The 24,005-nt window shown below is 42.2% G+C and overlaps 2 protein-coding genes across 13 annotated transcripts in view; both read left to right on the top strand.

The window, feature by feature from the left end:
- AGBL4 (ATP/GTP binding protein like 4) overlaps positions 1–24,005 on the top strand; it is a 1,449,848-nt gene that overhangs the window by 1,172,352 nt on the left and 253,491 nt on the right. The gene's annotated exons all lie outside the window — the stretch shown is intronic.
- Positions 19,112–24,005, top strand: part of BEND5 (BEN domain containing 5) — a 49,485-nt gene continuing 44,591 nt past the window's right edge. For 2 of the 5 annotated variants that reach the window (XM_003891854.5, XM_009208197.4), the window contains exon 1: positions 19,112–20,004. In XM_003891854.5, the coding sequence (XP_003891903.1) occupies positions 19,779–20,004 (226 nt within the window). In that variant the 5' untranslated portion in view covers positions 19,112–19,778. Of the gene's footprint in view, positions 20,005–20,445; positions 20,643–24,005 lie in introns of all 5 variants that reach the window. The other 3 variants (XM_021922584.1, XM_021922541.1, XM_017956317.1) reach the window with 3 other exon arrangements.

Below are 24,005 nucleotides of genomic sequence, written 5' to 3'. Positions count from 1 at the left end.
TACTCAAGGATTCTTCTGGTCCTGGCTGTGCCCAACTGTGTATATTTAGAAGCTGGGGAGCAAATGGATACTCTGGATCCCCACAACCTCCACACTTCCTTCCAAGACAATGCTGATTCAATACACTGTCTTAGGGTGGCCTGTTTTATGACTGGGAACTCCTTAAAGGAAAGAGCTCCACTGGATTCATAAGTTTTTATGAGTTCATTATTCCTATCTATTTTAATTGAGGAATTCCCTAGTTGTAAGTACTGTGCTAGATATTGGAGATATAGAAGTAAACAAGGCACACATAACCTCTGCCTTCATGCAGACTAGTATCAATGCAGAGGTGAGAAAATAGGTGCTTTGATGGGACACAAGAAGTATTGGGTGCTAGTGGAACAGAGAACAAACATCCTAACCAACTGTAGGATTAGAAAAAGTATTTTTGAGAATTAATGTTTAATTTGAGGTCTGAAAAATAAATAGTAATTGGACAAACGAATGGTATTAGGAGAAAGTGTTATAAGTAGAGGGAACAGCTTGTGTGAATACCTATAAGTAAAAGGAAGTTGACCTACTGAAGGCACAAGAAGAAGGCCAGTTTGATCCTTGTCGTGGAACTGTTCTGTATCTTGATGGTGATGATAGTCATATGAATCTACATGTGATTAAACTGCATAGAACTGGCCAGGCATGGTGGCTGTAATCCCAGCACTTTGGGAGGCTGAGGTGGGCTGATCACCTGAATTCAGGAGTTCAAGACAAGCCTGGCCAACATAGTGAAACCCCGTCTCTACTAAAAAATACAAAAATTAGCTGGGTGTGATGGCAGATGCCTGTAATCCCAGCTGCTTGGGAGGCTGAGGGAGAAGAATTGCTTGAACCCAGGAGGCGGCTGCAGTGAGCTAAGATTGTGCCCCTGCACTCCAGCCTGGACAACGGAGCGAGACTCTGTCTCAAAAAATTGCATACAACTAAATGCACATACATATACACAAATGAATATATGTAGAACTGGTGAAATATGAATAATGTCAATGGATTATAACAATGTCAACTTTCTGGGTATGATACTGTACTCTATCTAGTATGCAAGATGTTACCATTGGAAGAAACTGGGTATACAGGATATCTCTCGATTATTCTTACAACTATATGGCATCTATAATTATCTAAAAATAAAAAGTTACAGAAAGAAGAAAAAGGAAGAGAAGGGGTTTAGGAAAAGGGGGAGGGGAAGGAAAAAGAGAAGAACAAGGTGGCAGCCAGTTTGACTGAAGCAGAGAATAAGGGAATATGTAACATGAGTTGAGCCCAGAGAGTTGGTAGGGGATAGAGATCATATAGGATTAAAATCAGGTGGGACTTTATCCAAAGACAGATAGATGAGAAGCTTTTGGAAAGTCTTTTCTGAGGAGTAACATGATCAAATTTGCATTTTAGGATGATCATTCTGGTTTGGGGAATGCATTGGGAAGGGATAAGATTTAGAGCAGGGAAATAAAAATTGAACTAGGATATAGTGGAGAAGATAAATAGATTTGAAAGATATATATGGTACAGAACCCATGGGAGTTGATGACTAAGAGGAGAGAGGACAGTAGGAGTCAAGAATGACTCACTGGTTTCTAACCTGATCTTTGGGTGGATGATAGTACTCTTTACTAAAACAGGAAACATTTGAGGAGAAGCAGTCTTCTCAAAAGTTTGAAGAGATGGATTTGAAATATTTGAGATGCCATTAAGACCTTAAAGTTGATATGTCTAGTAAGCAGCTGTATGCCTATGTTACTGGAGCTCAGAATAGAAGTCTGCAGTAGGTGAGTACATACACAGGATGAAAAGGCCAGAAGGCCTACAGTAAAATTTTGAGGAATATTGACATCTGAAATGGGGGTCAAGGAAAAGGTGCCTACATGGAGACTGAAGATTATCAAAGAAGTCAGAAGAACTTAAATATTACTGAAATTAAGAGGAAAAAAGTTTTCTGGAAAAAGGCAAAGTCAACAGTGTGAATGCTCCTGAGAAACCAAATGAGGCAAAGTCCTTGAATCAGTAAGTCATTGGTGACTTTGGAGAGTAGGTTCGGTAGAGGCAAAGGCCAGACTGCAGTGGAGTTGAGGAGTGAATGGGAGGTGAGTGGATGTTTATAATAACTATGCATAGCACTTTCCTCCAAAAAGTTCTACTTTTGCAGAGGAGGAGAGAAGGAAGTAATTGAGGGAGAGGCAGGGATGAGTGAGGGTTTTGAGGTGGCCATTGTTGCTTTTTGAAGCTGAGAAAGGCTTGGGCATGTGTAAGTGCATGTAGGAAGGAGCCCTCCAAAGATAAGAGGTTGAAGACCCAGTGGGAGAGCACAGGGCCTGGAATGGGGCAGGTGCTCCTTGAATACCAAATGTTTTCTGAAACAAATAAGCAGGGAGAAAGTTCCTGTGGGTACAGTCTCTGGGTTTTGTCACACCCCACTAACTGTTCTAAAAATGTTGCTGTGCTTCCTCTTTCTGAAACAGCCAGGACATTAAGAATTGCATGAAAACCACCTTTTCAAACTCCCTAGAGAGAGCTCAATTTCAGATCCCAGCCAAGGTGTTTCCTCTCTGAAGCGCCTATGTGGCTGGATTGGCCCCTCCTCCAACAGCACCTAACCCTGGCTCCTAGCACAAGGGTAGATCCCCAAAGCAGCAGCAAACAGAAAAGTTTCCACTGGGGCTTCTTGACCACCAAGGTCGATGTGCCTGGCCCACTCTTGAGGAATCAGCATGGCCAGGCATATTCTCTCACTGATGACTTTATACCCACTTTGAAAAGGCATTGAGGCTGACTAGATAACCTAAACAGCTCAAAAGAGTGTGCTTAGAGATAATAATGTTATTACATTTAATTCAGGCACCCCCTTCAATGTCAGTCATTCCCCTTTATAAGCTACTACTACCTTGTGTAAGGTACCTAACTTTTTTGTTTATCAATGGGTGGCAAGCAGTCCATGGAGTTGCTGTAAAGAGTAAAATGAGAGAACATAAGTAAAAGAGCCGGGCATATATTAGATTCTTAATAAATTAACATCTCCTTCCCCTTCTTGCCAGAAGCCGAAATTTTCTTTCTCCCAGCAGGTGCAGAAGTCTTGAGTCTGAGGGCCAAGGGGGCTGGACTTAGAGAGAAAAGAGAGGTATTTCAGGAAGTACCTGACATGGGTAAACCTCAGGATAATACCATCTGTCTCTTAGGTGATTTTTGTTTTTTTTATTTTTGGGGTCCTGCTATAAGAGGGCTTTAGATTTAATATGTGAAATGAAAGTTCAGACTAAATGTTAAATTGAGGATGGGGGAGTTTGTGAGAGAGAGGCTCTTCGTGTTATGAAAAGGATCCTTTACGTTATCATAAAGTTTCTTTAAATATGTGCTCCCCTGGTACAATTAAGCATTTGTTTACAGATCATTAATTATCTGGCAAAGAGGCTTAGCTGGAAGGAATGTGTCCTAGAGACACAGCTGGAGAGTTCAGAGCTTGTGCCAAGTGAGAAGTCATCAGAACCAGAGACAGTAAAGCTCAAAAATGATTGTGTAAATCGGAGATGAAAAGGAAGTCAATTACCAAGAGTTGGTCATGCGGACACTCAGAGATTTTTAGCTAGGCTACATGGGTAGGTAGTGGGGCCATTCACCAAGTCAGAGAAAGCAAAAGGAGAACATGTATGGAGTATGAATGGGGGTAGAAAGAGTGGTGTAGTTCAATTTGGGATATTTTGAATAGAAGGTGTCTGTAGGACATCAAGGTGAAGAAGGGGGTCTAGAAGGCAGATGAATATTACCACTGTACTCCAGCAATACTTAAATATTTGAAGTTTCCTAAAAATTTAAAAACTAGTTCACACTTTTCTGCTTCTACACTAGGCTCTCTAGCCTTAGTGGTGTCTTTCCCTCTGTACTTTCCCACACCTGCTAAGCTTCTACTCATCCTTGAGGTATCAGCTCCAACTATCCTCTTTGGGAAACCTTCCCTGGCTTCCTCAGGCAGACATGGACTGTCTGTCCTTTTCCTGGACAAACTACTTCTACTTACACATACCTCCATGAGCATCGAGGCTCACAAGATTTCCTGGCTTAACCAAGATTACATAATTTAATAAATATAATAGGCAGAGCTCAGGGAACTCATTAAGTGTTACATCATTTATTCTGTTGGAATTATTGCATTTGCTCCCTTGCATATCTCCCAATTCTATTGGTTTCCTAAGGACACCACAAACTGTGTCACTTAAAACAACAGAAATTTATGTTCTCACTGTTGTAGAGGATACAAGTCCAAAATCAAGGTGTTGGCAGAGCCGGGCTCCCTCTGAGATTCTAGGTAGAATCCTTCCTTGTCTTTATCTAGTTTCTGATAGTGGCCATCAATCCTTTGGTGTTCCTTAGTTTGCTTGCAGCTGCATTACTTCAATCTCTGCCTCTGTCATCATATGGCATTTCTCCTATGTGTCTCTGTCTTCACATGGTATTTTTCTCATCTTATAAGACACAAGTCATATTGAACTAGGGCCTAGCCTAATGACCTCATCTTAACTTGATTATATCTGCAAAGACCTTAATTTCAAATAAAGTCACATGAACAAATTCTGGGGGTTAGGACTGCAACATGTCTTTTTAGGGACACAGTGAAACCCATAACACCCATTAAAAATTATTTCCTGCAGGATAAGGACCATTTCTTGTTTGTTTCTGTCCCAACACTTAGAGTCTGGCACAGATAAGGTGGCTCAGGAAATGTTTTTTAAATGATTGACCATAAAACCTGCTTTCCAAATCAAACTTTTTTTATGTTTTATGAACATCAGTGCCTCCTATATGCAAAGATCTGAGATAGATGCCTTATGCTCTTTTATTTAATTTTATCAAATGCCCTAATTTTATCTCCATGTCCAACAAATGAGAAAATTTAACAAGTCAAGTGACTTACTCAAATATGCACAGCTAATGGGCTGTAGAGCTGAGATTTAAACCCAGATTTTTCTGATTTCAAAGCTCAGATCTCTCCACTATATTCTACTGCCTTTTCTCTTACCTCTGTTTTAGTAAAGTCTCTTTGTAAGTTCAGACTACCTCAGCTATGCTTAGGGTAACCCCCAAAATGGGTTGGGTTCATTCTTTGGCTCAAGTGTTAGAGAATTAACAGAACCCCTTGATGGGGATGGGGGAATGGAGGGTAGGAGTGGGGAGGGCAGCATGGAAATGGTAGCAGGACTGCAGATAGACTCCAAGGGGAAGGTGATTTAGAGAAGAGAATTAATTGGTCCTCTCCCACCCCCCTCCTCAGTTAAAAGCCTTCTTCTAAGGCTAAACCTGGAAAATGCTGACATAGGTTTATTTAAGACTAGGTAAGCTAATGCCCTGAGGATGAATGAGATTACCTTTTACTGAAGGCTCTTCATTGTAATCAAGGGAATACAGAGCAATGGAGGACAGCGAAAAGGCCCACTAGAAGCTGAGCTTCATTATTGATTTGGTCATGTCTTAATCAGTTTTGTGCTGCTATAATAAAATATCACAGACTAGGTAATTTATAAACAACATGAGCTTATTTGGCTTATGGTTCTGGAGGCCGGGAAGTTGAGGGGCTACATCTGGTGAGGGCTTTCTTGCTTTGTCATAGCATGGTGGAAGGCATCACATGGCGAGACAGATGAGAGAGATGAGAGAGAGGGACAAACTCACTTTTTTTTTTTTCTTCAGATATAAGGTCTTGCAGTGTTGCCCAGGCTGGTCTTGAACCTGAACTCAATCCATCCTCTGCCTCAGACTTCCAAGTAGCTGGGACTACAGGCTTGTGCCACTGCGCCCAGCTCAAACTCCTTTTTATAACAAACTCACTCTTGCAGTAATGAGCTCACTTCTGAGATAATGATATTAATTCATCCATAAGGGCAGAACCCTTATGATCTAATCACCTCTTAAATGTCTCACCTCTCTACACTGTTGTCCTCAAGATTAAGTTTCCAACCCATGAACTTTGAGGGACACATTCAAACCATAGCAGTCAATGACAAACTCTTTGACTTGGGGGAAATCATCATCCTTCTGGCCTCAGTTTTGTCATCTCTAGAATGAGAGGTTTGATACATAAGTTCTCTGAGGTCACTAGTCTTGGTTTCCTCCTTCTGTAGAATCTGTTTCTGTTTCATAACTCTATTTTAAGGTGTTTATCACATTGCCAAAAAAAGGGAAAAAAGAACCTTCAGGATGAAATTTTTCTATGCCAAGGAAAAGATTTTTTTCCCCTTTTTTGCATGCGAAACTCTGCCTTTCTTCATTTGTATCTGTCTTTTCATTCTGGTAACCCTCACAAGTTTTCTCAGTGGCAACAGGCACTCTCTGGCATGACCTACCCTTCCTTTTCTTGATACCAAAGAGAAGGCTTTGCTCGTAAAGTTAAAAACACATGAATAGTGCTGGTAAATCTGTTATGTGCTCTTGCTGTGACTTGTCCAAACAAAGAGATGGAAGAGAAAAGGGTGCACAGGTCCAAATTGTTTAGCTTGGGGGCAGTTTTGCAGTCCTCTTGCCAAATGTAAGCATAGTGATTTCACTTCCTACTCTGCTTTCAGCTTCTTGAAAATGTGCAGGCCCTAAGTGAATGTTTTCTGACAGACTCTTTCTTCCTTGGATAGGCACTGAACATCTTAAGTGGAAAAATATACCTCGTTGTTTATGCAGTTCGTATCTGCCTCCACCTAGGAAGTGGTAAGAGTCACAGAGTTTTGAACATTTTATCTTTTAATGTCACTGCAGCAGAAATGGAATGGCTTGGGAAAGACAATGTTCCTCTTGCCAACAGTCCCTGTCCCAGCTGTCTCCTGAGTTGGTGAGTCTAGCTGCCCGGACCTTAAAGTTCTTCCCATGACTTGGAGTTAGTGAGCTTAATGCGTATGTCTCCCTCCATTTCCTTTCATAAGTCTTCTTTATGTCTTGTCCCTAAAGAATCAGGAAACAGGATTTGGATTTCCATTCGAGTACCCCTTACTATACCCAGACCTTTAGTGCTATCAAACATATCTGCATCGTGGCTCATGCCTGTAATCCCAGCAGTTTGGGAGGCCAAGGTGGGCAGATCACAAGGTCAGGAGATCAAGACCATCCTGGCTAACACGGTGAAACCCCGTCTCTACTAAAAATACAAAAAAATTAGCTGGGCGTGGTGGTGGGTGCCTGTAGTCCCAGCTACTCGGGAGGCTGAGGCAGGAGAATGGCATGAACCTGGGAGGCGGAGCTTGCAGTGAGCCGAGATCGAGCCACTGCACTCCAGCTTGGGTGACAGAGCAAGACTCCATGTCAAAATATATATATATCCACAGCAAGAATAGTACAGCCTCCTGTATTCTATGTGAAGTTGGTGATGGGAATTAACACACCCAGTGGATGACAAGCAGTGTTCCAAGACCACTGGAGGCAACATAGCAGAGTGAGAACCATATGGACTTCATACCAGGTTTGAATCTAGTATGTGACTTGGACCTTCACTCTCCCTCTCTGAACCTCAGTTGCTACATCTATAAAATAGCGATAACAACAATCACTTCCCAAGTTTATTATCAGAATTTCATGTCAAGCACCTAGCATCACTGGGGATCAAGTAAGGGGTTCAATAGATTTTAGTCCTCTTCTTTGTCTCTTCCATATATATATATATATATATATATATATATATATATATATATATAATTTCATTTACTCCATTCGAAAATCCTAAAATATGCATTTCATTTTCCCATTTATAGATGGGGGAAACTGTCTGTCTGATTATCTACTGTATCCCAAGCATTAATCAGAGATTCTGGCACATTATAAGCCCTCATCAAATAGTTAAATAGTAAATAAATGAATGAACAAATAAGACAGTCTTAGAGGAGTTAAGAATCTTGCCTACATTTTCACAGTTAGTATCCCAGATGAATTAGGACATAAGGCAGGGCATCACAGAAAAATTCATGCAAGGAGACAAGAAGAGAACCCAGAAATGGAAACAGAAAGGCATAACATAGTTCATCCTTTTTTATGATTGAGAACACTGTGTTTCACAATTCTGAAGCCATGTTTTAAATATATAATATCTGAACATGATTTTTAAAACAGACAATAAAACCCCAAACTCAGCTTAAGTCCTAAAATTTATAAAAGCACAGACCTTAGTAAGATTCCAGCTTTCTTAAACAAGGCAGACTGCCTTCGTTGGCCAGGAAGGGATGGTGGGTGGCATATCTACAGTAATACTGCTCAGCCTTCAGGGAGGAGGAAAATCCTTCACCAAAAATGAACTGGCTCCAAGAACCCATCCTTGTCATTACCCTGTGACCTCCTGAAAGGAAAGAGTAATAGAAACTATCTCAGAAAATAAGAATGAAAAAGGCAACTGGTAGTTTCTGCAACCTACTGTGTGAGAGGCACTGTGCCTGCTATGCACTTTACATGCGTTGTCTCAGTTAGACATGAAAACCTTATAAGGATCTCTTTGACAGTTGAAAAACCTGAAACTGAGAGTCATAGATTTTCCTAAGGTCTCACAGTACCTTGGTGATAAAGCAGTAATTGAGTCCAAATCTGAGTTAAAAGCCTGTGCACTTTTCACTTTTTGTATTGCCATATACCTTTCGTGACATACTACCTCTCCAGAATGGGTCCCAGAGCCAGTAACAGAGTTTAGTGATTGGAGCCATTTGATGGCCCAGCAATGTGGCCAAATATGTTAGCAGGGTGGGAGGTAGGGTCCTTTGCAGTTACCTACTGGACCCACCAGTTGAGGTAAACCTTCCCTTGGCCACTATCCAGAGTCCCATGCACCTTTGTGTGTCTTTCTCTTATCCATCCTTCTGTTAGCAAAAAAAAAAAAAAAAAAATGCCTCACCCTTAACTGATTATCTCTTTCTCCTCTATTCTTGCCATTTCTTTTCCATGATAATAAAGATGGGGAGGTGGGGTTTTAGTATTCTGCACCCCAATACATCCCCCACCAGGATTAAAAGAATCTATGAAAAGAACTATCAAAAGAAAATGTATCATATGTTGTATATATGAGTCAGTTTTCCATTGTAATATAAAAACTTAGAGGGAAAGGACTTTTTTATATTGGTTGGCATTAATAAATATTCCTTTTGTGCTACTAAATAAAGAAATTTGTGTTAGTAAATGAAAGAAAGCCATCTTTATCCTGTGGATTGGATCTAGTACATTCCCACCTACCACGACATAGAATGAAGATATAAATGAACTCCAGGGTGCTTGTTGGGACATTTGTATGACAGTGCCTGCCAGGATCTCACCTGGACCAATAGGGGTCATCTGGACATCCCTGGAGAACTTGTATATGACCCTTTGGGGATGAATGTTTCATCATCTCCCCATCCTGACCAGAAGAGCACAAATTCTGTCAATGAGGCTAGAGAGTCAGACTCAGTGGGAGCCAGAATTGGGGCAGAAGTCCATGGCTGGGGCTCTAGAGTCAAATGGCCTGGGTTTTAATCCTATGTCTACTATATACTCCTGTGTGACCTTGGGAAAATTACCCAACATCCCTATGCCTTGTTTCCTCACCTTTAAAATGAGGCTAATAATAATAGTACCTACTATCCAGGACTACTTTAAGGATTAAATGAAAAATGTACATAAAGCCTAGCACAAGGCAAGCATTCCTTAAATGTTTGCTACTATTATCTCTATTCTTCTTATTATTCCTCTAATCAACAATAGGGTAAGAAAACACCTTTGCGGGGTATTGGGGGAGGCTGACATTTTTCACAGAGATCTCTCTGACTGGAGCTATCCAATCGTCTCTTTTTTTGGCTCAAATAATCCTCCACTCTTCCCCTGCAGTAAGAGGTGATTACCAACAAGTTCTAATGCCTTGGCCATCAGCAGAGGATATATGACAGTAGAAATCTACTTGAACAGTTGGTAAGCTCAAAGAGCTTTAAAAATGCAGACTCAGGCGTAAGGAAGCCATGATTTAAGAAACCACAGATAATGTAGTCAAATCTTCAATATTTACAAAATCATTAGCTACTTAAGACATGAATTATTGGAATGGTAGATACTGGACTTTCCCATAGTGTCTAATTCTCAGATTTCTAGGTAGGGATTCAAGCCTCTAGGAAAAAGGGCACAGGGATTAAATCCCATAGTCATTTCAGCGACTTGTTGCTTCAGGAAACTCTGAGGCAAGGCCTATATCAAAACAGCCATCACAACCCAAGTTCTGAATCAAAGAAACCCAGGTTGAAGTCTTTTCCATGTAACTATAAACAAGTTCTATGACTTCTCTAAGTCTTAGTTTCCTCATCGGAAAAATGGAGATAATAATAATACTGACTTTATAGGATATTTTGAAAATATTAAAAGAACTAAATATGTAAAGCAGTTAGTACAGTTCCTATCGTGGAAATCAATAATCATTAGTTCTGTTTTCATTTCTCTCCTCTGATTTTGTGTTGAATTTATGGTGTGGTTAAGAGACATTCTTAAGAAAATCAGAGTTCACAGTTTGCTGTATACTTCTGAGATGACTTAACCTTCTGAATGAATGTTCTCCTTTATGCCTTTGACTCAGAATGGTAACCTAGAGTTGTCTTTTTTTTTTTTTAAGTCTAGGGGTACACTCTGACCCTATGAGGACTTGTGAAGGGCAGGCATTTTGAACCACCAGGTGCTTAGGATGAGCAGAGTTGATAACCAGAAAACTAACACAGTCTTTAAAGGAAGGTTGCCCTATTGTCTCAAAAATGATATTGGAATCATCAGAAGACTAGAATGAGGCAGGGTTCTCCTTAACTAAGTAGGGGATTAGAGAGTCAGTGACTTCCAGCCAACAACAGCAGGATAAAAAGAACTCTAGCTTGTGGAATGAGGCAGAATCACCATCTTGTTTCCTGGAAGGCCCATAGACTGTGTCAATGAGGTTCCTGCTACTATGATGTTATTATTAGTATTAGTATATGACCACCATGTGTGACTGTCAACTTAACTATTTTTCTTCTGTGTACGTCATTTTCCTATTTATTTCCATTTTGTTCTCTCCTCGTATTTGGAAAACCATTTTGAAAATGTTAACCTATCCAGTGGTTGCTAAGGGAAAATGGGAAATAGGCTTTTATTGATGTTTCAGTCAGATTGTAGGAACCAGACATGGTGGAAGCACAGAAACACAGAGAAGAAAATGAGACTTAAAGGGACAGAATATGGCCCTTGGTACACCTGTTGCCTCTCTGGGTGGGGGGGTTCTCTAGGGTCGGCCTTTCAGACATGCACTCATTCAACAAGTGTTTGTTTAGGGTTTCTCATGGGCGAGGCTAGGCACGAAAATGCAACAGTGAAGAAAACAGATGTGGTCACTTCTCTAATGGAGCTTTGATCTATAGGCAGAGATATACCATAATAGAATAAACATATAATTACATACTATGATACACTCCATGAAGAAAACTGTAAGAAGCCATGGAAGTGTGTAAGAAGGACTGGAGCTAGTCTATGGAGGGGGATGGGAGGAGTTAGGGAGGACTTTCCTGAGGAAGTGACATTTTACTTGAAAAATTACAGAATGAGTTAATTTAATAAAGGGAACCAGAGGCAACTTCTCAAACTAGTTGGCCCCTAATTGAAATTCTTAATTTCAAGAAGTGACTTGCATTTTTCCAAGGTAGGTCAATCTTTTCGTTTCTTTTTCAAAATGAATTCAAATGTTGTTTCTTTGTGACAATTTTTTCTATTAATAAATTTATTTTCATCTTTAACCACTGGGAATCCATTTGCTTTTTGTTGCTTATGCAGAATATATAGTATACTACTAGTAAAATGCGGGGATTCAGATAATTTGTTTGACCAATGATTTCCATTTGTGACCTACATGAGATCATAGGATAGGTGAGATCGGAATGGTTGAATTTGACCATAGTTTGCCTGAACTGAACTTCAAGTCAATATGCACATCTGCAAGGCTTCAGATTGCTGTAAACACTTCTACACTTTACATTTTATATAACGCATAGAAGCTTTTATTTCTTCTCTTAAAAAAATGCTCAACAAAGTCCGTTTGAATGAATGAATGGCTCCAAATACAGTATTTCAGAAGTATTTGCTGCAGGTTTGGGCAAGCCCTGTGGCCTCAGAGGCTCTTGAACATTTGAAATTAGAGAACTTCTTTACTGACTGTGACCCGTGACCATAGAGTTTTATTGAAAGGGATAGCATTTGGCGGGAATCACTGTAGGATGCTTGTTGGATTATCATCAGCATGGTTCAGTTTGTTGTATTCAATTTGATTCATTAAAAATTTATTGGACACCCCCACTCTGTGTCAGAATGGGGATAAGTGTTCTCATAATTATAACTATAATAATTATTATGATTATAACAGTAACAGCAACTGTAATTTACTGAGAACTCACCACAGTGTCAGGCACTGGGCCAAGCATTTTACAGAGATTATCTCATTTAATCCTCATAACATCTCTGTGAAGTTGAATTAATATTCTTATGAAGAAAGTGATGCTTGAAGAGATTAAGAAACTTACCCAAGGCCACACCATAAGGATAGACCTTACTTATCATACCAGGATTTGACCCAGAGCCTAAGACTAAATATACTGTTTTCTTATTACATTAGCATGTCCTTTTTCAGGTGAAGAAATCATAACTCAGAGATGCTAAGTGACTTGCTCAAGGTTAGATGACATTTAGAAGCCCTGTATATTTTTCCTGAAAATAGTAATATTTATGACTTGTTGAGAATTTCCTGTGTGCTTGGCATGTTACCTTAAGATCTTCTAACTCAGAAGTGCTCAATTTTGTCTCATGTTAGAATACTCTGGGAATTTAAAAAAAAAAAAATCAATGCCTAGGCCCCATTCCAGACCAACTGAATCAGGGTCTCAGGGGATAGGACCTAGGAATGGAATATTTTTTAATTCCCAAGGTGATCTTAATACACAGAAAGGGTGGAAAATTCTTGGCCCAAGTCTCACAACACCTTCGCAGGTGAGAAAGCTGAGGCTCATGGAGGTGAACTGTCTTGCCTAAAGTTATAGCAAAGATGTAACAAAGTCAGGTTTTAACCACTGGTCTGATTCCTAAGCCCATATTTCGTTGGCACTCCAATCTGTCATCTACTTGACAAGTTTACATTCCCTCTAAGTCTCACCTGGATAACTTATCCAGGTGATGTTCATTGGCCTTTAAGCCTATACTCAATATGCAACTCCTCTCTTTCCTTCCTTCCCTGTCTCCATTGCTATTCTCTTCCCAGCCCAAAATCCCACAAGCAGACTCAATCAGACTTCATTAGCAGGAGTGCATATGAATTAGTTGGGTTGATGCCCCTGCTTTAGGGTATCACTACACAGCTCAGGATAATGCCAACTACAGGCCTCCCAGTAGCTCCAGATCCTCCTGGCCATGTATCAACATTCCTTCCTTGAATCAACCTGAGAAGACAGTGGCCCTCAACACAGCAATTTACTTTTTTGCAGCACAGCAAATTACTTTTCTGGCCAAAATAGGAAAATTTTAAAAATGTAAAAGGCCATAAGACAACATGAAAAAATCTTAAATGCATATTATTAAGTGAAAGAAGCTAATCTGAAAGGGCTACATAGTGTATTATTCCAACTATATGGCATTCTGGAAAAGGTAAAACTATGGAGACAGTAAAAAGATCAGTGGTTGCCAGGGTTGGAGCTGCTGAGGTGGGCTAAATAGGTGGAACACAGAGGATTTTTAGGACAGTGAAGTTAGTCTATATGATACCATAATGGTGGATACATGTCATTATACTTTTGTCCTAAGCCATAGAATGTATACCACGAAGAGTGAACTCAAATGTAAACTATGGACTTCGGGTGATGATGATGTGTCAATGTAGGCTGATCAGTTGCAACAAATGTACCACTCTAGTGGGGGATGTTGGTATTAAAGAGGCTATTCCTGTGTGGGTGATAGGAGGTATGAAGGCAATTTCTGTACTTGCCTCTTAATTTTACTATGAACCTGAAACTACTATTTCAAAAGTCTTTTAAAAATGTAAAAAGCAGAGACTTGAAAAGTCAAATCAAACATCACAGGGGAAAAAAGGCAAAATCATGAAAAAATGTGGTCAATCATTAGCAGAGAGGTTGAAAAGACACGCTCCAATTGCTTTAAAAATTTACAAAACCCAAGTCTCCTTAAAAATAGTTTTGCAAAGTACATGAGAATTCCATGCAGTAATATGAAACATAAGTCCCACTGCTGCCACTGAACATGCTTCAGCTGGCTAAACCGAAGGAGCCCGACATTAACCCAAGGCTCTGCAAAACTCAACAGGAGAGTGCAATGGAGACGCAGTTGCAAAGCTGCCCCAGATGTGTACACTTTCTGCTCCATTAAAATGACTTGGATGAGAGGCAAAGTACATTTGGCCCACAGAAAAAGAGAGTCGGGGGAGGGGTGAGACAGGACAGTCAGCCGCTTCGCAGGCCTCTGTCTCCCTAGACTTGCGTTCCCTCCAATCCTTCCCCACAAGGTTTCTAGAGCAAACTGTCTAAAATTCAAATATAACCACAAGCCTTCCAGGGCTCCCCAGAGCCAAACTGCTTTGCCATAGTTCTCCATTTTCTCAACTCTATCATGGGTTTAATAACACCCACTTCAAGAATTTGGTGTGAAATAACTGAGATCATGTATACACAGCGCCTGCCATGCATGATTTATAAGCTTTAGAGAAAAAGTAGGTATTACAATTATCATCACTGAAACCAGGTCATATGAGGAGAGACAGGTGAAGGAAACGAAGATGTTTGGGCAGAAGACAAACAAAGAGCTGGGAGACAGGATTCCAAGTTTTACCATGTCTGAAGGGCAGGTGTGAGAGTCTTGGTAAACCTAGTAAGGCTGCCACAAGGTTAAAGATTCTACCTCAATGCAAGTAAGAAAGACCTTTCTAACACTTGGTAATGTGTAAAAGTTAAGGGAAGCTAGTAAGCTTCCTGGCATTATAACTGTATAAAAGGTGTTCTAGATGCCCATTTGGCAGAAATACTGAAGAGAGGATTCAACAATGATTTGGTTAAACTTGAAGTTTGCAATTGCCTCTTTAAGTCTGAAATCTGTATTTAAACTATCTTTGCTTACCAGTCAATGAATCATCAATATCTTGAATATCTGGTATGTGTAAAGCCCAGGGCTATGGTGTCCAGGTCAAAGTACTCTTGCTCAGTTTTCAGTAGGGTGGAAGAGGCACACTATGGCACATAGTAGCTTTTCCATTAAGCTGTATCCATAGACTGAATGTGTGAGTCACACAGGAAGCTGAAACTGACGTCTTTCTGGTGCCGCCGAGGGTATCTCTTTGAGCATCCCATGCTAGTCATGACTACTCCAGAATCTATTCTGTGGATCTATGAAAAATGCATTTCGATCTGTGTTTACTTTGTCAGCATCCAGTCCATTGTTCGTTCTTTTCCTCTTTCTAGGTTCTCGGAAAATGGAACTGCCTCCTTATAAGAATGATTTACACTGACATGGGTAGGGAATTTGAACCTGAGGGTGCAGTGATATTTAATATGTTCATGAATGCGTCTGTCTTACGAGGGGTAGAATCAATGTTCTGCCCTACGATCACTGGGAATGGGAAAGGCAGAGTTGGGATTCAGCTTCAACTCTTAAAAAGGGGAACAGGTTGTGCAGAAGCTCTTTAGTTTAATTAGATCCCACGGGTCAATTTTGGCTTTTGTTGCCATTGCTTTTGGTGTTTTAGTCATGAAGTCTTTGCCCATGCCTATGTCCTGAATGGTATTACCTAGGTTTTCTTCTAGGGTTTTAATGGTTTTACGTCTTACATTTAAGTCTTCAATCCATCTTGAGTTAATTTTTGTATAAGGTGTAAGGAGGGGATCCAGTTTCAGTTTTTTGCATATGGCTAGCTAGTTTTCCTAACACCATTTATTAAATAGGGACTCCTTTCCCCATTGCTTTTTTTTTCAGATTTCTCAAAGATCAGTTGGTTGTAGATGTGTGGCGTTATTTCTGAGGCCTCTGTTCTGTTCCATTGGTCTATATATCTGTTTTGGTACCAGTACCATGCTGTTTGGGTTACTGTAGCCTTGTAGTATGGTTTGAAGTCAGATAGCATGATGCCTCCAGTTTTGTTCTTTTTGCTTAGGATTGTGTTGGCTATACGGGCTCTTTTTTGGTTCCACATGAAATTTAAAGTAGCTTTTTCTAATTCTGTGAAGAAAGTCAGGGGTAGCTTGATGGGGATAGCATTGAATCTTTAAATTACTTTGGGCAATATGACCATTTTCACAATATTGATTCTTCCTATCCATGAGCATGGAATGTTTTTCCATTTGTTTGTGTCCTATTCTCACTCATAAGTGGGAGGTGAACAATGAGAACACATAGATACGGTGAGGAGAACACACCAGGGCCTGCAGAGGGGTGGCGTGTTAGGGGATGAGGGGAGGGATAGCATTAGGAGAAATACCTAATGTAGTTGACGGGTTGATGGGTGTAGCAAACCACCATGGCACATGTAAACCTATGTAACAAACCTGCACGTTTTGCACACGTATACCAGAACTTAAAGTATAATAATAATAATAATAATAATAATAATAATAAAAGCCAGGCACGGTGGCTCACGTCTGTAATCCCAGCACTTTGGGAGGCTGAGGCAGGCGGATTGCCTGAGGTCAGGAGTTCAAGACCAGTCTGACTGACATGGTGAAACTTCATCTCTACTAAAAATACAAAAATTAGCTGGGCGCAGTGGCAGGTACCTGTAGTCCCAGCTACTCGGGAGGCTGAGGGAAGAGAATCGCTTGAACCCAGGAGGTGGAAGTGGCAGTGAGACGAGACCAGGCCATTGCACTCCAGCCTAGGCAACAAGAGCAAAACTCTGTCTCAAAAAAAAAAAAAAAAAGGAACAGACTTTTGAGAAAAAATGTGCAAGAGGTTTGTTATTCATGCTGTCTTTATGTCTTTCTTTAATACGTTTGTTTTATAAACATTTACTCCTCAGCCCTGTGCCAGGTACCTGGGATGCTAAAGTTCCTCAGCCTTTGCCTCCCCTCAAAGAGCTCTTATTATAGTGAAGGAAGATAAAAAGTACTGGGACAAAATATTGTAGTAGAAAGAGATGAGCTATGCTTGAGAAGTGTGGGTGGTTGGGGAAGACTTCACAAAGGCTGATTTGAGCTGATTTTCAGGGTAAGTTGAGGAAGGAAGAACTTCCCAGGATGAAGGCAGAAAAAGCACAAAAGCTTGGGACTTGCTAAAACATGCTGTCTTGGGAAATGTCAAATAGTTTAGGTGTCTGGAGTGTACTGTGTCTGGGAAGGTAGTAAGAGATGAGATTGGGAATGTTTTGTGGTCACCCCCATTTAGATGCAGAGAGGAGGTTGGCCATGGATTACTTGAAATCATTTTGGGAACACAGTCCGGAGCTTCAAGGACTTACGTTAAATACGGCCAACTCTGCATGATCCATCTTGTGAATTATCAGAAGTCTTGCTGAACATTACTTCCCCTTGACCACCATAGGAATGTATTCTTAAAAACTCATTGAAGATCAGTCCAAAGAAATCATAATCATGAGAGTAAATGTGCTGGAACAACTCAGAGTGGCTCCTCTTTTTTCCACAAGCTTGTAGGGCAAGATAAGACCAACAGCTGCCTCAGGACAAGTGGTGATCATTTTTGGCTGGTACCACATAACCAGTGGGTTGGTGTAAAAAAATTTGTACTGACCTACACATTTGGATATGAGAGCTGTATGTTGACGGGATTCACTTATATAATGCGCTCTCTATATCACAGTGAAATAAATATCTGCTTCATTGTTAGTGCAGATGATGTGAAATGTGAGCACAGTGCTTTGATTTTATAATGTTTAATGTTTTCTGATTATAAAGTAATAAAACATTGTGGATAATAGTTACACACATACACAATGAATACAAGGAAAAACAAAATCATCTACCACTACTAAGAAAGTAAGAAAATCACTATTAACATTTTGGTGCACTTATTTTGTTTTTTTCTTACAGCTAAAGTTTATTAAAATGAATTTTTAAAAATATAACATTTAATTGAGTCCAACACCTCCCTTAAGCATTCCTCTATGACAATACTTTTCTCATTATACTGTCATTACTTGCTTATACTTCTTTAATACTCCTAGACTAGATTGTAAAAGTTGTGAGGATGGGAAAGGTATGTCATTCATACAGTTACCTAATTTTTGCACAGGAACCCAAAACTGAGATTCAAGTTCTGGTACACTGACTTTGCAAGGCCCAAGAATCCAGGTGTTTGTCTTTTAATCTCTACCACCAGCACCTGGCCCAGAATCTGGCAGGTGGTGTAAATTCAGTGAATATTGGTGGCTTGAATAAAGGAATGAATGAACGGATGGATGGATGGATGGATGGATGGATGGATGGATGGATGGGTGAATACGGGTTTTTCTTTATTCTTCTTTACCCAAAATTCATTAACTTACCGTCAAGTGCCAGGTCTGGCTAGGCAACAGAAATATAACTAGCCATATTTGATACGAAACCCACCCCCTCAGAGGCATCCTTGTGAAGGTATTGACCTCCTCTGATGTGGGATAGGGTTCCCATGAGTACAGAGCCCAATCAGCCCCCTTTGGCTGGTCCTCATGGCTTGTCTTGGAGGGGACCCAAGCCCCTCCAGGCTCTCTTTGACAAAAGACAGAGCAAAGACCGCTATTCCATGGAGTATATTCCTGTACTCCTCAAAGTGCTCCAGAAATCCCTAGCCTTGGGCCTGTATTACCCAGAGCGCTCCTCAATTCCCTCCGCGATTCCAACTTGTCCCTGGTCAGTGGTGGGCGTGCTGTGGAGAGGGTACCTCAATGGGGAAAGACTACAGAAGAGAGGGGCGCCACTGCTCCCTCAGATGAGAGCAGCCCTTGACAAACCTTCCACCACTCCAGCCAGCTGGCACAACTGGAAATCCCAGATAAGCCCCAGTTCTGGTCAGAACTGGTTTGGCAGCTCTAGGGGAAATTTTCTGTCTGACTGACCCTTCCCACAGCGGGAGCTGGCCGTTTTGCAAAACAAAACAAACAAACAAAAAGAAAGAAAGCAAAGAAAAGGCGGGGCCAAACTAAGGCGCTGGGAAAGGCGCGGGGAGGGGGGGGGGGCGTACGAGGCGGGGGATGCGGGTAGGGTGGCTAAATTTAAAACACTCCAAACTTCTGCTGGCTTCCAAGTTTACACTTTGAGATTCAAACAAGATTGCCCCCACCCCTATCCCGCATTCATTCTCTCATACACTTCTCTCCTTGGCAATGCAGTTTTGTTGCAATGCAATTTGGCAGCGCGATTGTTGAAGCAATATAATCCTGCCCGCAGCGCACCTTTTAATCAATACATTTTTTTCCTGCAATGCTCTTGTTATTATTTTTATTGCAACTGAATCTCTGAGCCCTTTTCCCTCCCCATTCGAATCGCGCTCCGGCTGTGATTGCTCGGGTCTGACTTTGCAAGTGGCAGTGCGCTTCCAAACCCCCCTCATCCGCCCCTCGTCCCCCTTTCCCCCCCTCCCTCCCTTTTCCGCGCCCAGGCGAGAGCAGCCGATTGGCAGAACGGTGCTTTCAGGAACAATAACAGTGGGGGGAGCCTGGGTCCTGGGGAGCCGCCCCCGCCCCCCAGCACCGCAGCGAGGCTCGCGCCCCCCGCCGGATCCCCACCTCCGCGCCCGCCCCGCGGGCTGAGCGGCCCGACCGGGGCCCGCCCCCGGCGCCCACCATGTACGCCTTTGTGCGGTTCCTGGAGGACAACGTCTGCTACGCGCTGCCCGTGTCGTGCGTGCGCGACTTCAGCCCCCGCTCGCGGCTGGATTTTGACAACCAGAAGGTGTACGCCGTGTACCGGGGCCCGGAGGAACTGGGCGCCGGGCCCGAGAGCCCCCCGCGCGCCCCCCGCGACTGGGGCGCGCTGTTGCTCCACAAGGCCCAGATCCTGGCGCTGGCAGGTGAGCAAGCGGGCGGGGAGGGACAGTGGGACCCGGGCGGGGGCTGAGACCCCGGGAGGGGCTGGGGGCTGGGGCGGAGGGGACCGGGGGAAGCCACTGCTTGCTCCTTCCTGCCTCCTTCTCCCGTCCTCTGGGCATTTCATTTGGGAACGGGGTTTCTCTAAGAGGCCAGGCCAGTTAAAAAGACCGGATGGTCCCCTTTGTCTTCCCCGCTTCCCCGAAGCTCCCGCGCTGTCAGTCCGTCTTCATCTCTTCATCTGTGTCTGTCCTCCTCTTTCTGATTCTTTGTGTTTTCTTCGTCCCTTCACTTTCTCTTTTTCTCCCTACCTGTTTGTACCGTCATTTCTCTCTCACCTTCTCTTTACCTCTCTACCAGTTCCTTCCCTCTGTTCTTTTCTGTCTCCTTAAGTTTCTCAAGGTGTCTGTCTCTCTCCCTTTAAGGCCGTTGGTACCTCCTTGGAGTAAGGAGCAAGAAGGATATTGTCAGATCTTCTAGGTGGGAGTCCCTCCTCACAGAGGGAAGCTATGACATCCTTGTCCCATCCGGGCCAGCATTGGACAGGATGAGGAGGCCTTGAACCTCAGTGCACTGGGCACCACACCACACTCTCCTGCCCCTCCCTGGCCAGGTGGCAGAGGTAAGGAGGTAGAGGCCCTAAGGCATCCCTCAGCCTCCACACCCCTTTCTGAATCTCCCATAAGGCTTCCTGAAGGAGAGAGCTGAGGGCCAGGAGGGAGTTTCTGGGTCAGAATAACACTGGACCTCTCATCCCTACTCTGCCAGGGCCCTGAGAGATGGGCTAAGGCAACTGGTCTCATCTCCATTTCATAGATGAGGGTACTGAGGTTCAGTTGGTGATAGGGAAAGAAACCAGCCCTTTATATGCTCCAGTGCTTCCTGTCTTTTCCTTTGTAAAGAGAAGACAGCTGGCCCTCTTTCCCAGCTACTTCCAGGAAGTTTGAGTCTAGACAAGCAAGGAATGGGGAAGTATCATCTCCAGTTGGGGGAGCAGCCTTTTTAGCTGCTGCTGGTAAAGAGAATGAACCTTAAAGTGGGCAAATAGTCACCCTGCCTTCTACCAGAAAGAACACCAAGGGTTAGGAACTGAATGAAGATGTTTTGTAATTTTGAGACCTTCTCTGTTTTTTTTTCAAGTTCCTTTGCTTCCTCACATTTAGCCTAAAAGATGAACCCAGCGTTCTCTCAACTCATAGAGATTTGCCCAGGGTCTCATGGCAAGTTAGCTCAGTCTCACGACTCATGACTGGTTCCTTTCCACCACCTCATTTTGCCTGGGGAAAATAGTTTTGCAAAAGTTGAAAAATGGAAGAACTGGAAACTGACCAGCAGCACTGGGACCCTTTGTGACAGGCTCTATCCATACCACCTCCATGATAAGCCCTGGCACACAGGAGTGTAGGCCCACCCGCTGCCAGACACCTAGGGCCAAAGAAACTGAGGGAAGGGAAGCAGATTTTAGAAGAGGGAACCATTCATAGCTGATTAAGTTTTATTTTGTTTGCTTACTTGCCTTTAATTACCTGAGGGAAAGGATTAGGAATTTATTTCCCAAGACGATAGGCTTGAGGAAGTTATAACTAGGTTGTAACCTTAGCTTCCCTTTTGCTAGAAGAAAAAGCATGCATGGTTTTTGATGATTTTATTGTACTCCTAGATCTGGAAGAGTCCTAGGAGAGTAGAAGTGATGTGTTAAAGAGAGTCAGTGATAAGTGTCTTAGTGTGTAATGGCTGTTTTCCTCTCGGAGATTGTTTCATTCATCTACTCATTCATTCAGCAAACATACATATAAACTGTGCTTGACTCTTCAGGCACCGCAGAGAGGCCACTTAGGCAGATGGCAGCTTCCACCAGCTCTGATTTTGAAATCGACGCAAGTCCTCAGAAGCAAGATACATGTAGCTGTTGGTTTGAGAACCATGAATTTTGAACCTGTAGACTGTTCATCCTCCAAGTTAGAATGTTGGTAAATCTGTGAGGTTATTTAAAAAACCCAAGCATCGTTTGGAAACTGGCAGACTAGGTTCAAAGAAGTGTGCCAGTTTGAATGAGTTGAAAAACACTTCCCTTACCTCTCTTCAGTTTTTTCCTTGGGAGGAGAAAGGGGAAAAAAGACAACAAGTTGAAGTTGGCCAAACCACATTTTGAATTTCAGTTTCCTGGGTACCCACTGTCCTGGGTAGAGACCTGATCAAAGGGCCAGGGTGAGTTCGGGAATTCGTTTACCTCCTATGTATCTTCAAACCCCTTCTTGACTTAAACTTGGTGGCTCTGAGAATTGCTTGCAGTGACTTCAAAGAGCTCATCTGGCATCTCCTACATGTAAATACCACTGTGCTGTGGCACCAGGTGTGAGGAGGAAACCCCTCAAGTGGGAAGCAGAGGTGGCTTTATGTTTGTGGATTAGCAATTAAGTAATTAAATAATCTCTCTGACACCAATAGAATGGTTTCCAAGGTAGTTTCAGCACAGCTTTCTGGCTTTTGGTGAGAAGTATGTTGCTATACTGAGTGTTAGCCCAAGCCAACCCAGAGCTGTCTTGAAGTATACTTCTTATACTCAGGAAATGTCAAAGCCAACTGCTGTGGAACTTTACATTTTACTTCCCATAGTAGTTGGTTTATACCACTACTTATCGAATTACAATCCCAGTTCAAGGAAAAATAAAACCCCTTCTTTCCTGACAGTCTTGCTATATGCCTATGCATTATCTCTGTTAGTCCTCTAAGTGACATTTTGGTAGGTATTGCTGTGGTTAGTATTTCCATTTCATAGATGAGGACACCGAAACTCAGAGACTTGCCTACAGCCACACAGCTAATAAATGGCAAGGCTGGAATTGGAACACAGGTCTTCCAGTGCTAGGCCCCCACTTGGCAGTCTCCTTTGTAAAGTAGCTGATGTTCCCATCAGCTACACAGCATGATTTGGAAGGAGTGAAAGGAAATGGAAAAACTGTCCATGAAGCTTACAGCTCAAGGCAAGTTTTCAAGCCAGAGTATAATTTTAGTTTCTGAGTTTTCAAGCCCATTCTGCTCTTTCTGTATTACCAACCTCCCTCTTACACAGCACACACAGCTGTCCTATCTCTTCAGTTGGCATTTGCTTGAATAAATCTTCGCTAAGGCTGTCCCTCTTGGAGGGTCCACATAACTCAAAGTTTGACTCACCTTTGACCTCTGTTCTCTCTTTACTCTCATTTATTTGCCAAGCCGGTTGTGAAAGTGAGAACTACTCATTTGGAGAGCTCACCATCATCTAACTGCAATTCAGCCTGCTACTGGGCTCATAGTGTTGAATTTTATGTTTCTTTTTAGGAGGCTCAAACTGGTTTCTCTGTGCCTAGAGCCCTAAAATTCTAAGTTGTTCTATCTAGGCACCTGTGCTCTGTTACTGTTGTTTGAGTGTGCTAAATTTTTTTGTTGTCAGATGTCTCCTTACTGCTTTCTGTATGCGAGGCCCAGTGCTGTATTAAGTGAATATACCAATGCACCTCTGCATCTCAGGTACTGTGATTGAAATGACAGCGTGACCCAGGGGTGGCAGGCATTGACTTTTCTTGTCCTGCTATGTAGGATTTCTGTGGGGGAGGGAGTGATGGAAAGGAAATGGGTATCATCCTCAGGGAGTGTGTAATATGGGGGCCTCAAAGTAAGTGCTAAAGAAAGGTAGAAGCCAGGCACTGGGGGAACACAGAGAATGGACCAGTTCAAGGTGGGCTTGGCAGTTTATCTTTTAAATTTTTCTTTTCCAGCTCCACCATCACTGCCTGCATTCAGGCCAGCATCAGCTCTTATCTAAAACAGTGAAGCAGTCTTCTAATTGATTACCCCGTCTCTGATCTATTTTCCCAATTGCTTTTAGAATAATCTTCTAAAACACAGTCTTAGTTGACTGCTCTTATTAGAACCTTCTGCATCTCCCTATTGCCTACTGAATAAAGTTTTAGTTTCTTAGCCTGGCATTCATAGCCCTCCTTAG

Source organism: Papio anubis, chromosome 1 (assembly GCF_008728515.1).
Source record: "Papio anubis isolate 15944 chromosome 1, Panubis1.0, whole genome shotgun sequence".
Taxonomy (NCBI): Eukaryota; Metazoa; Chordata; class Mammalia; order Primates; family Cercopithecidae; genus Papio; species Papio anubis.
This window is presented reverse-complemented; position numbering and strand designations above follow the sequence as displayed.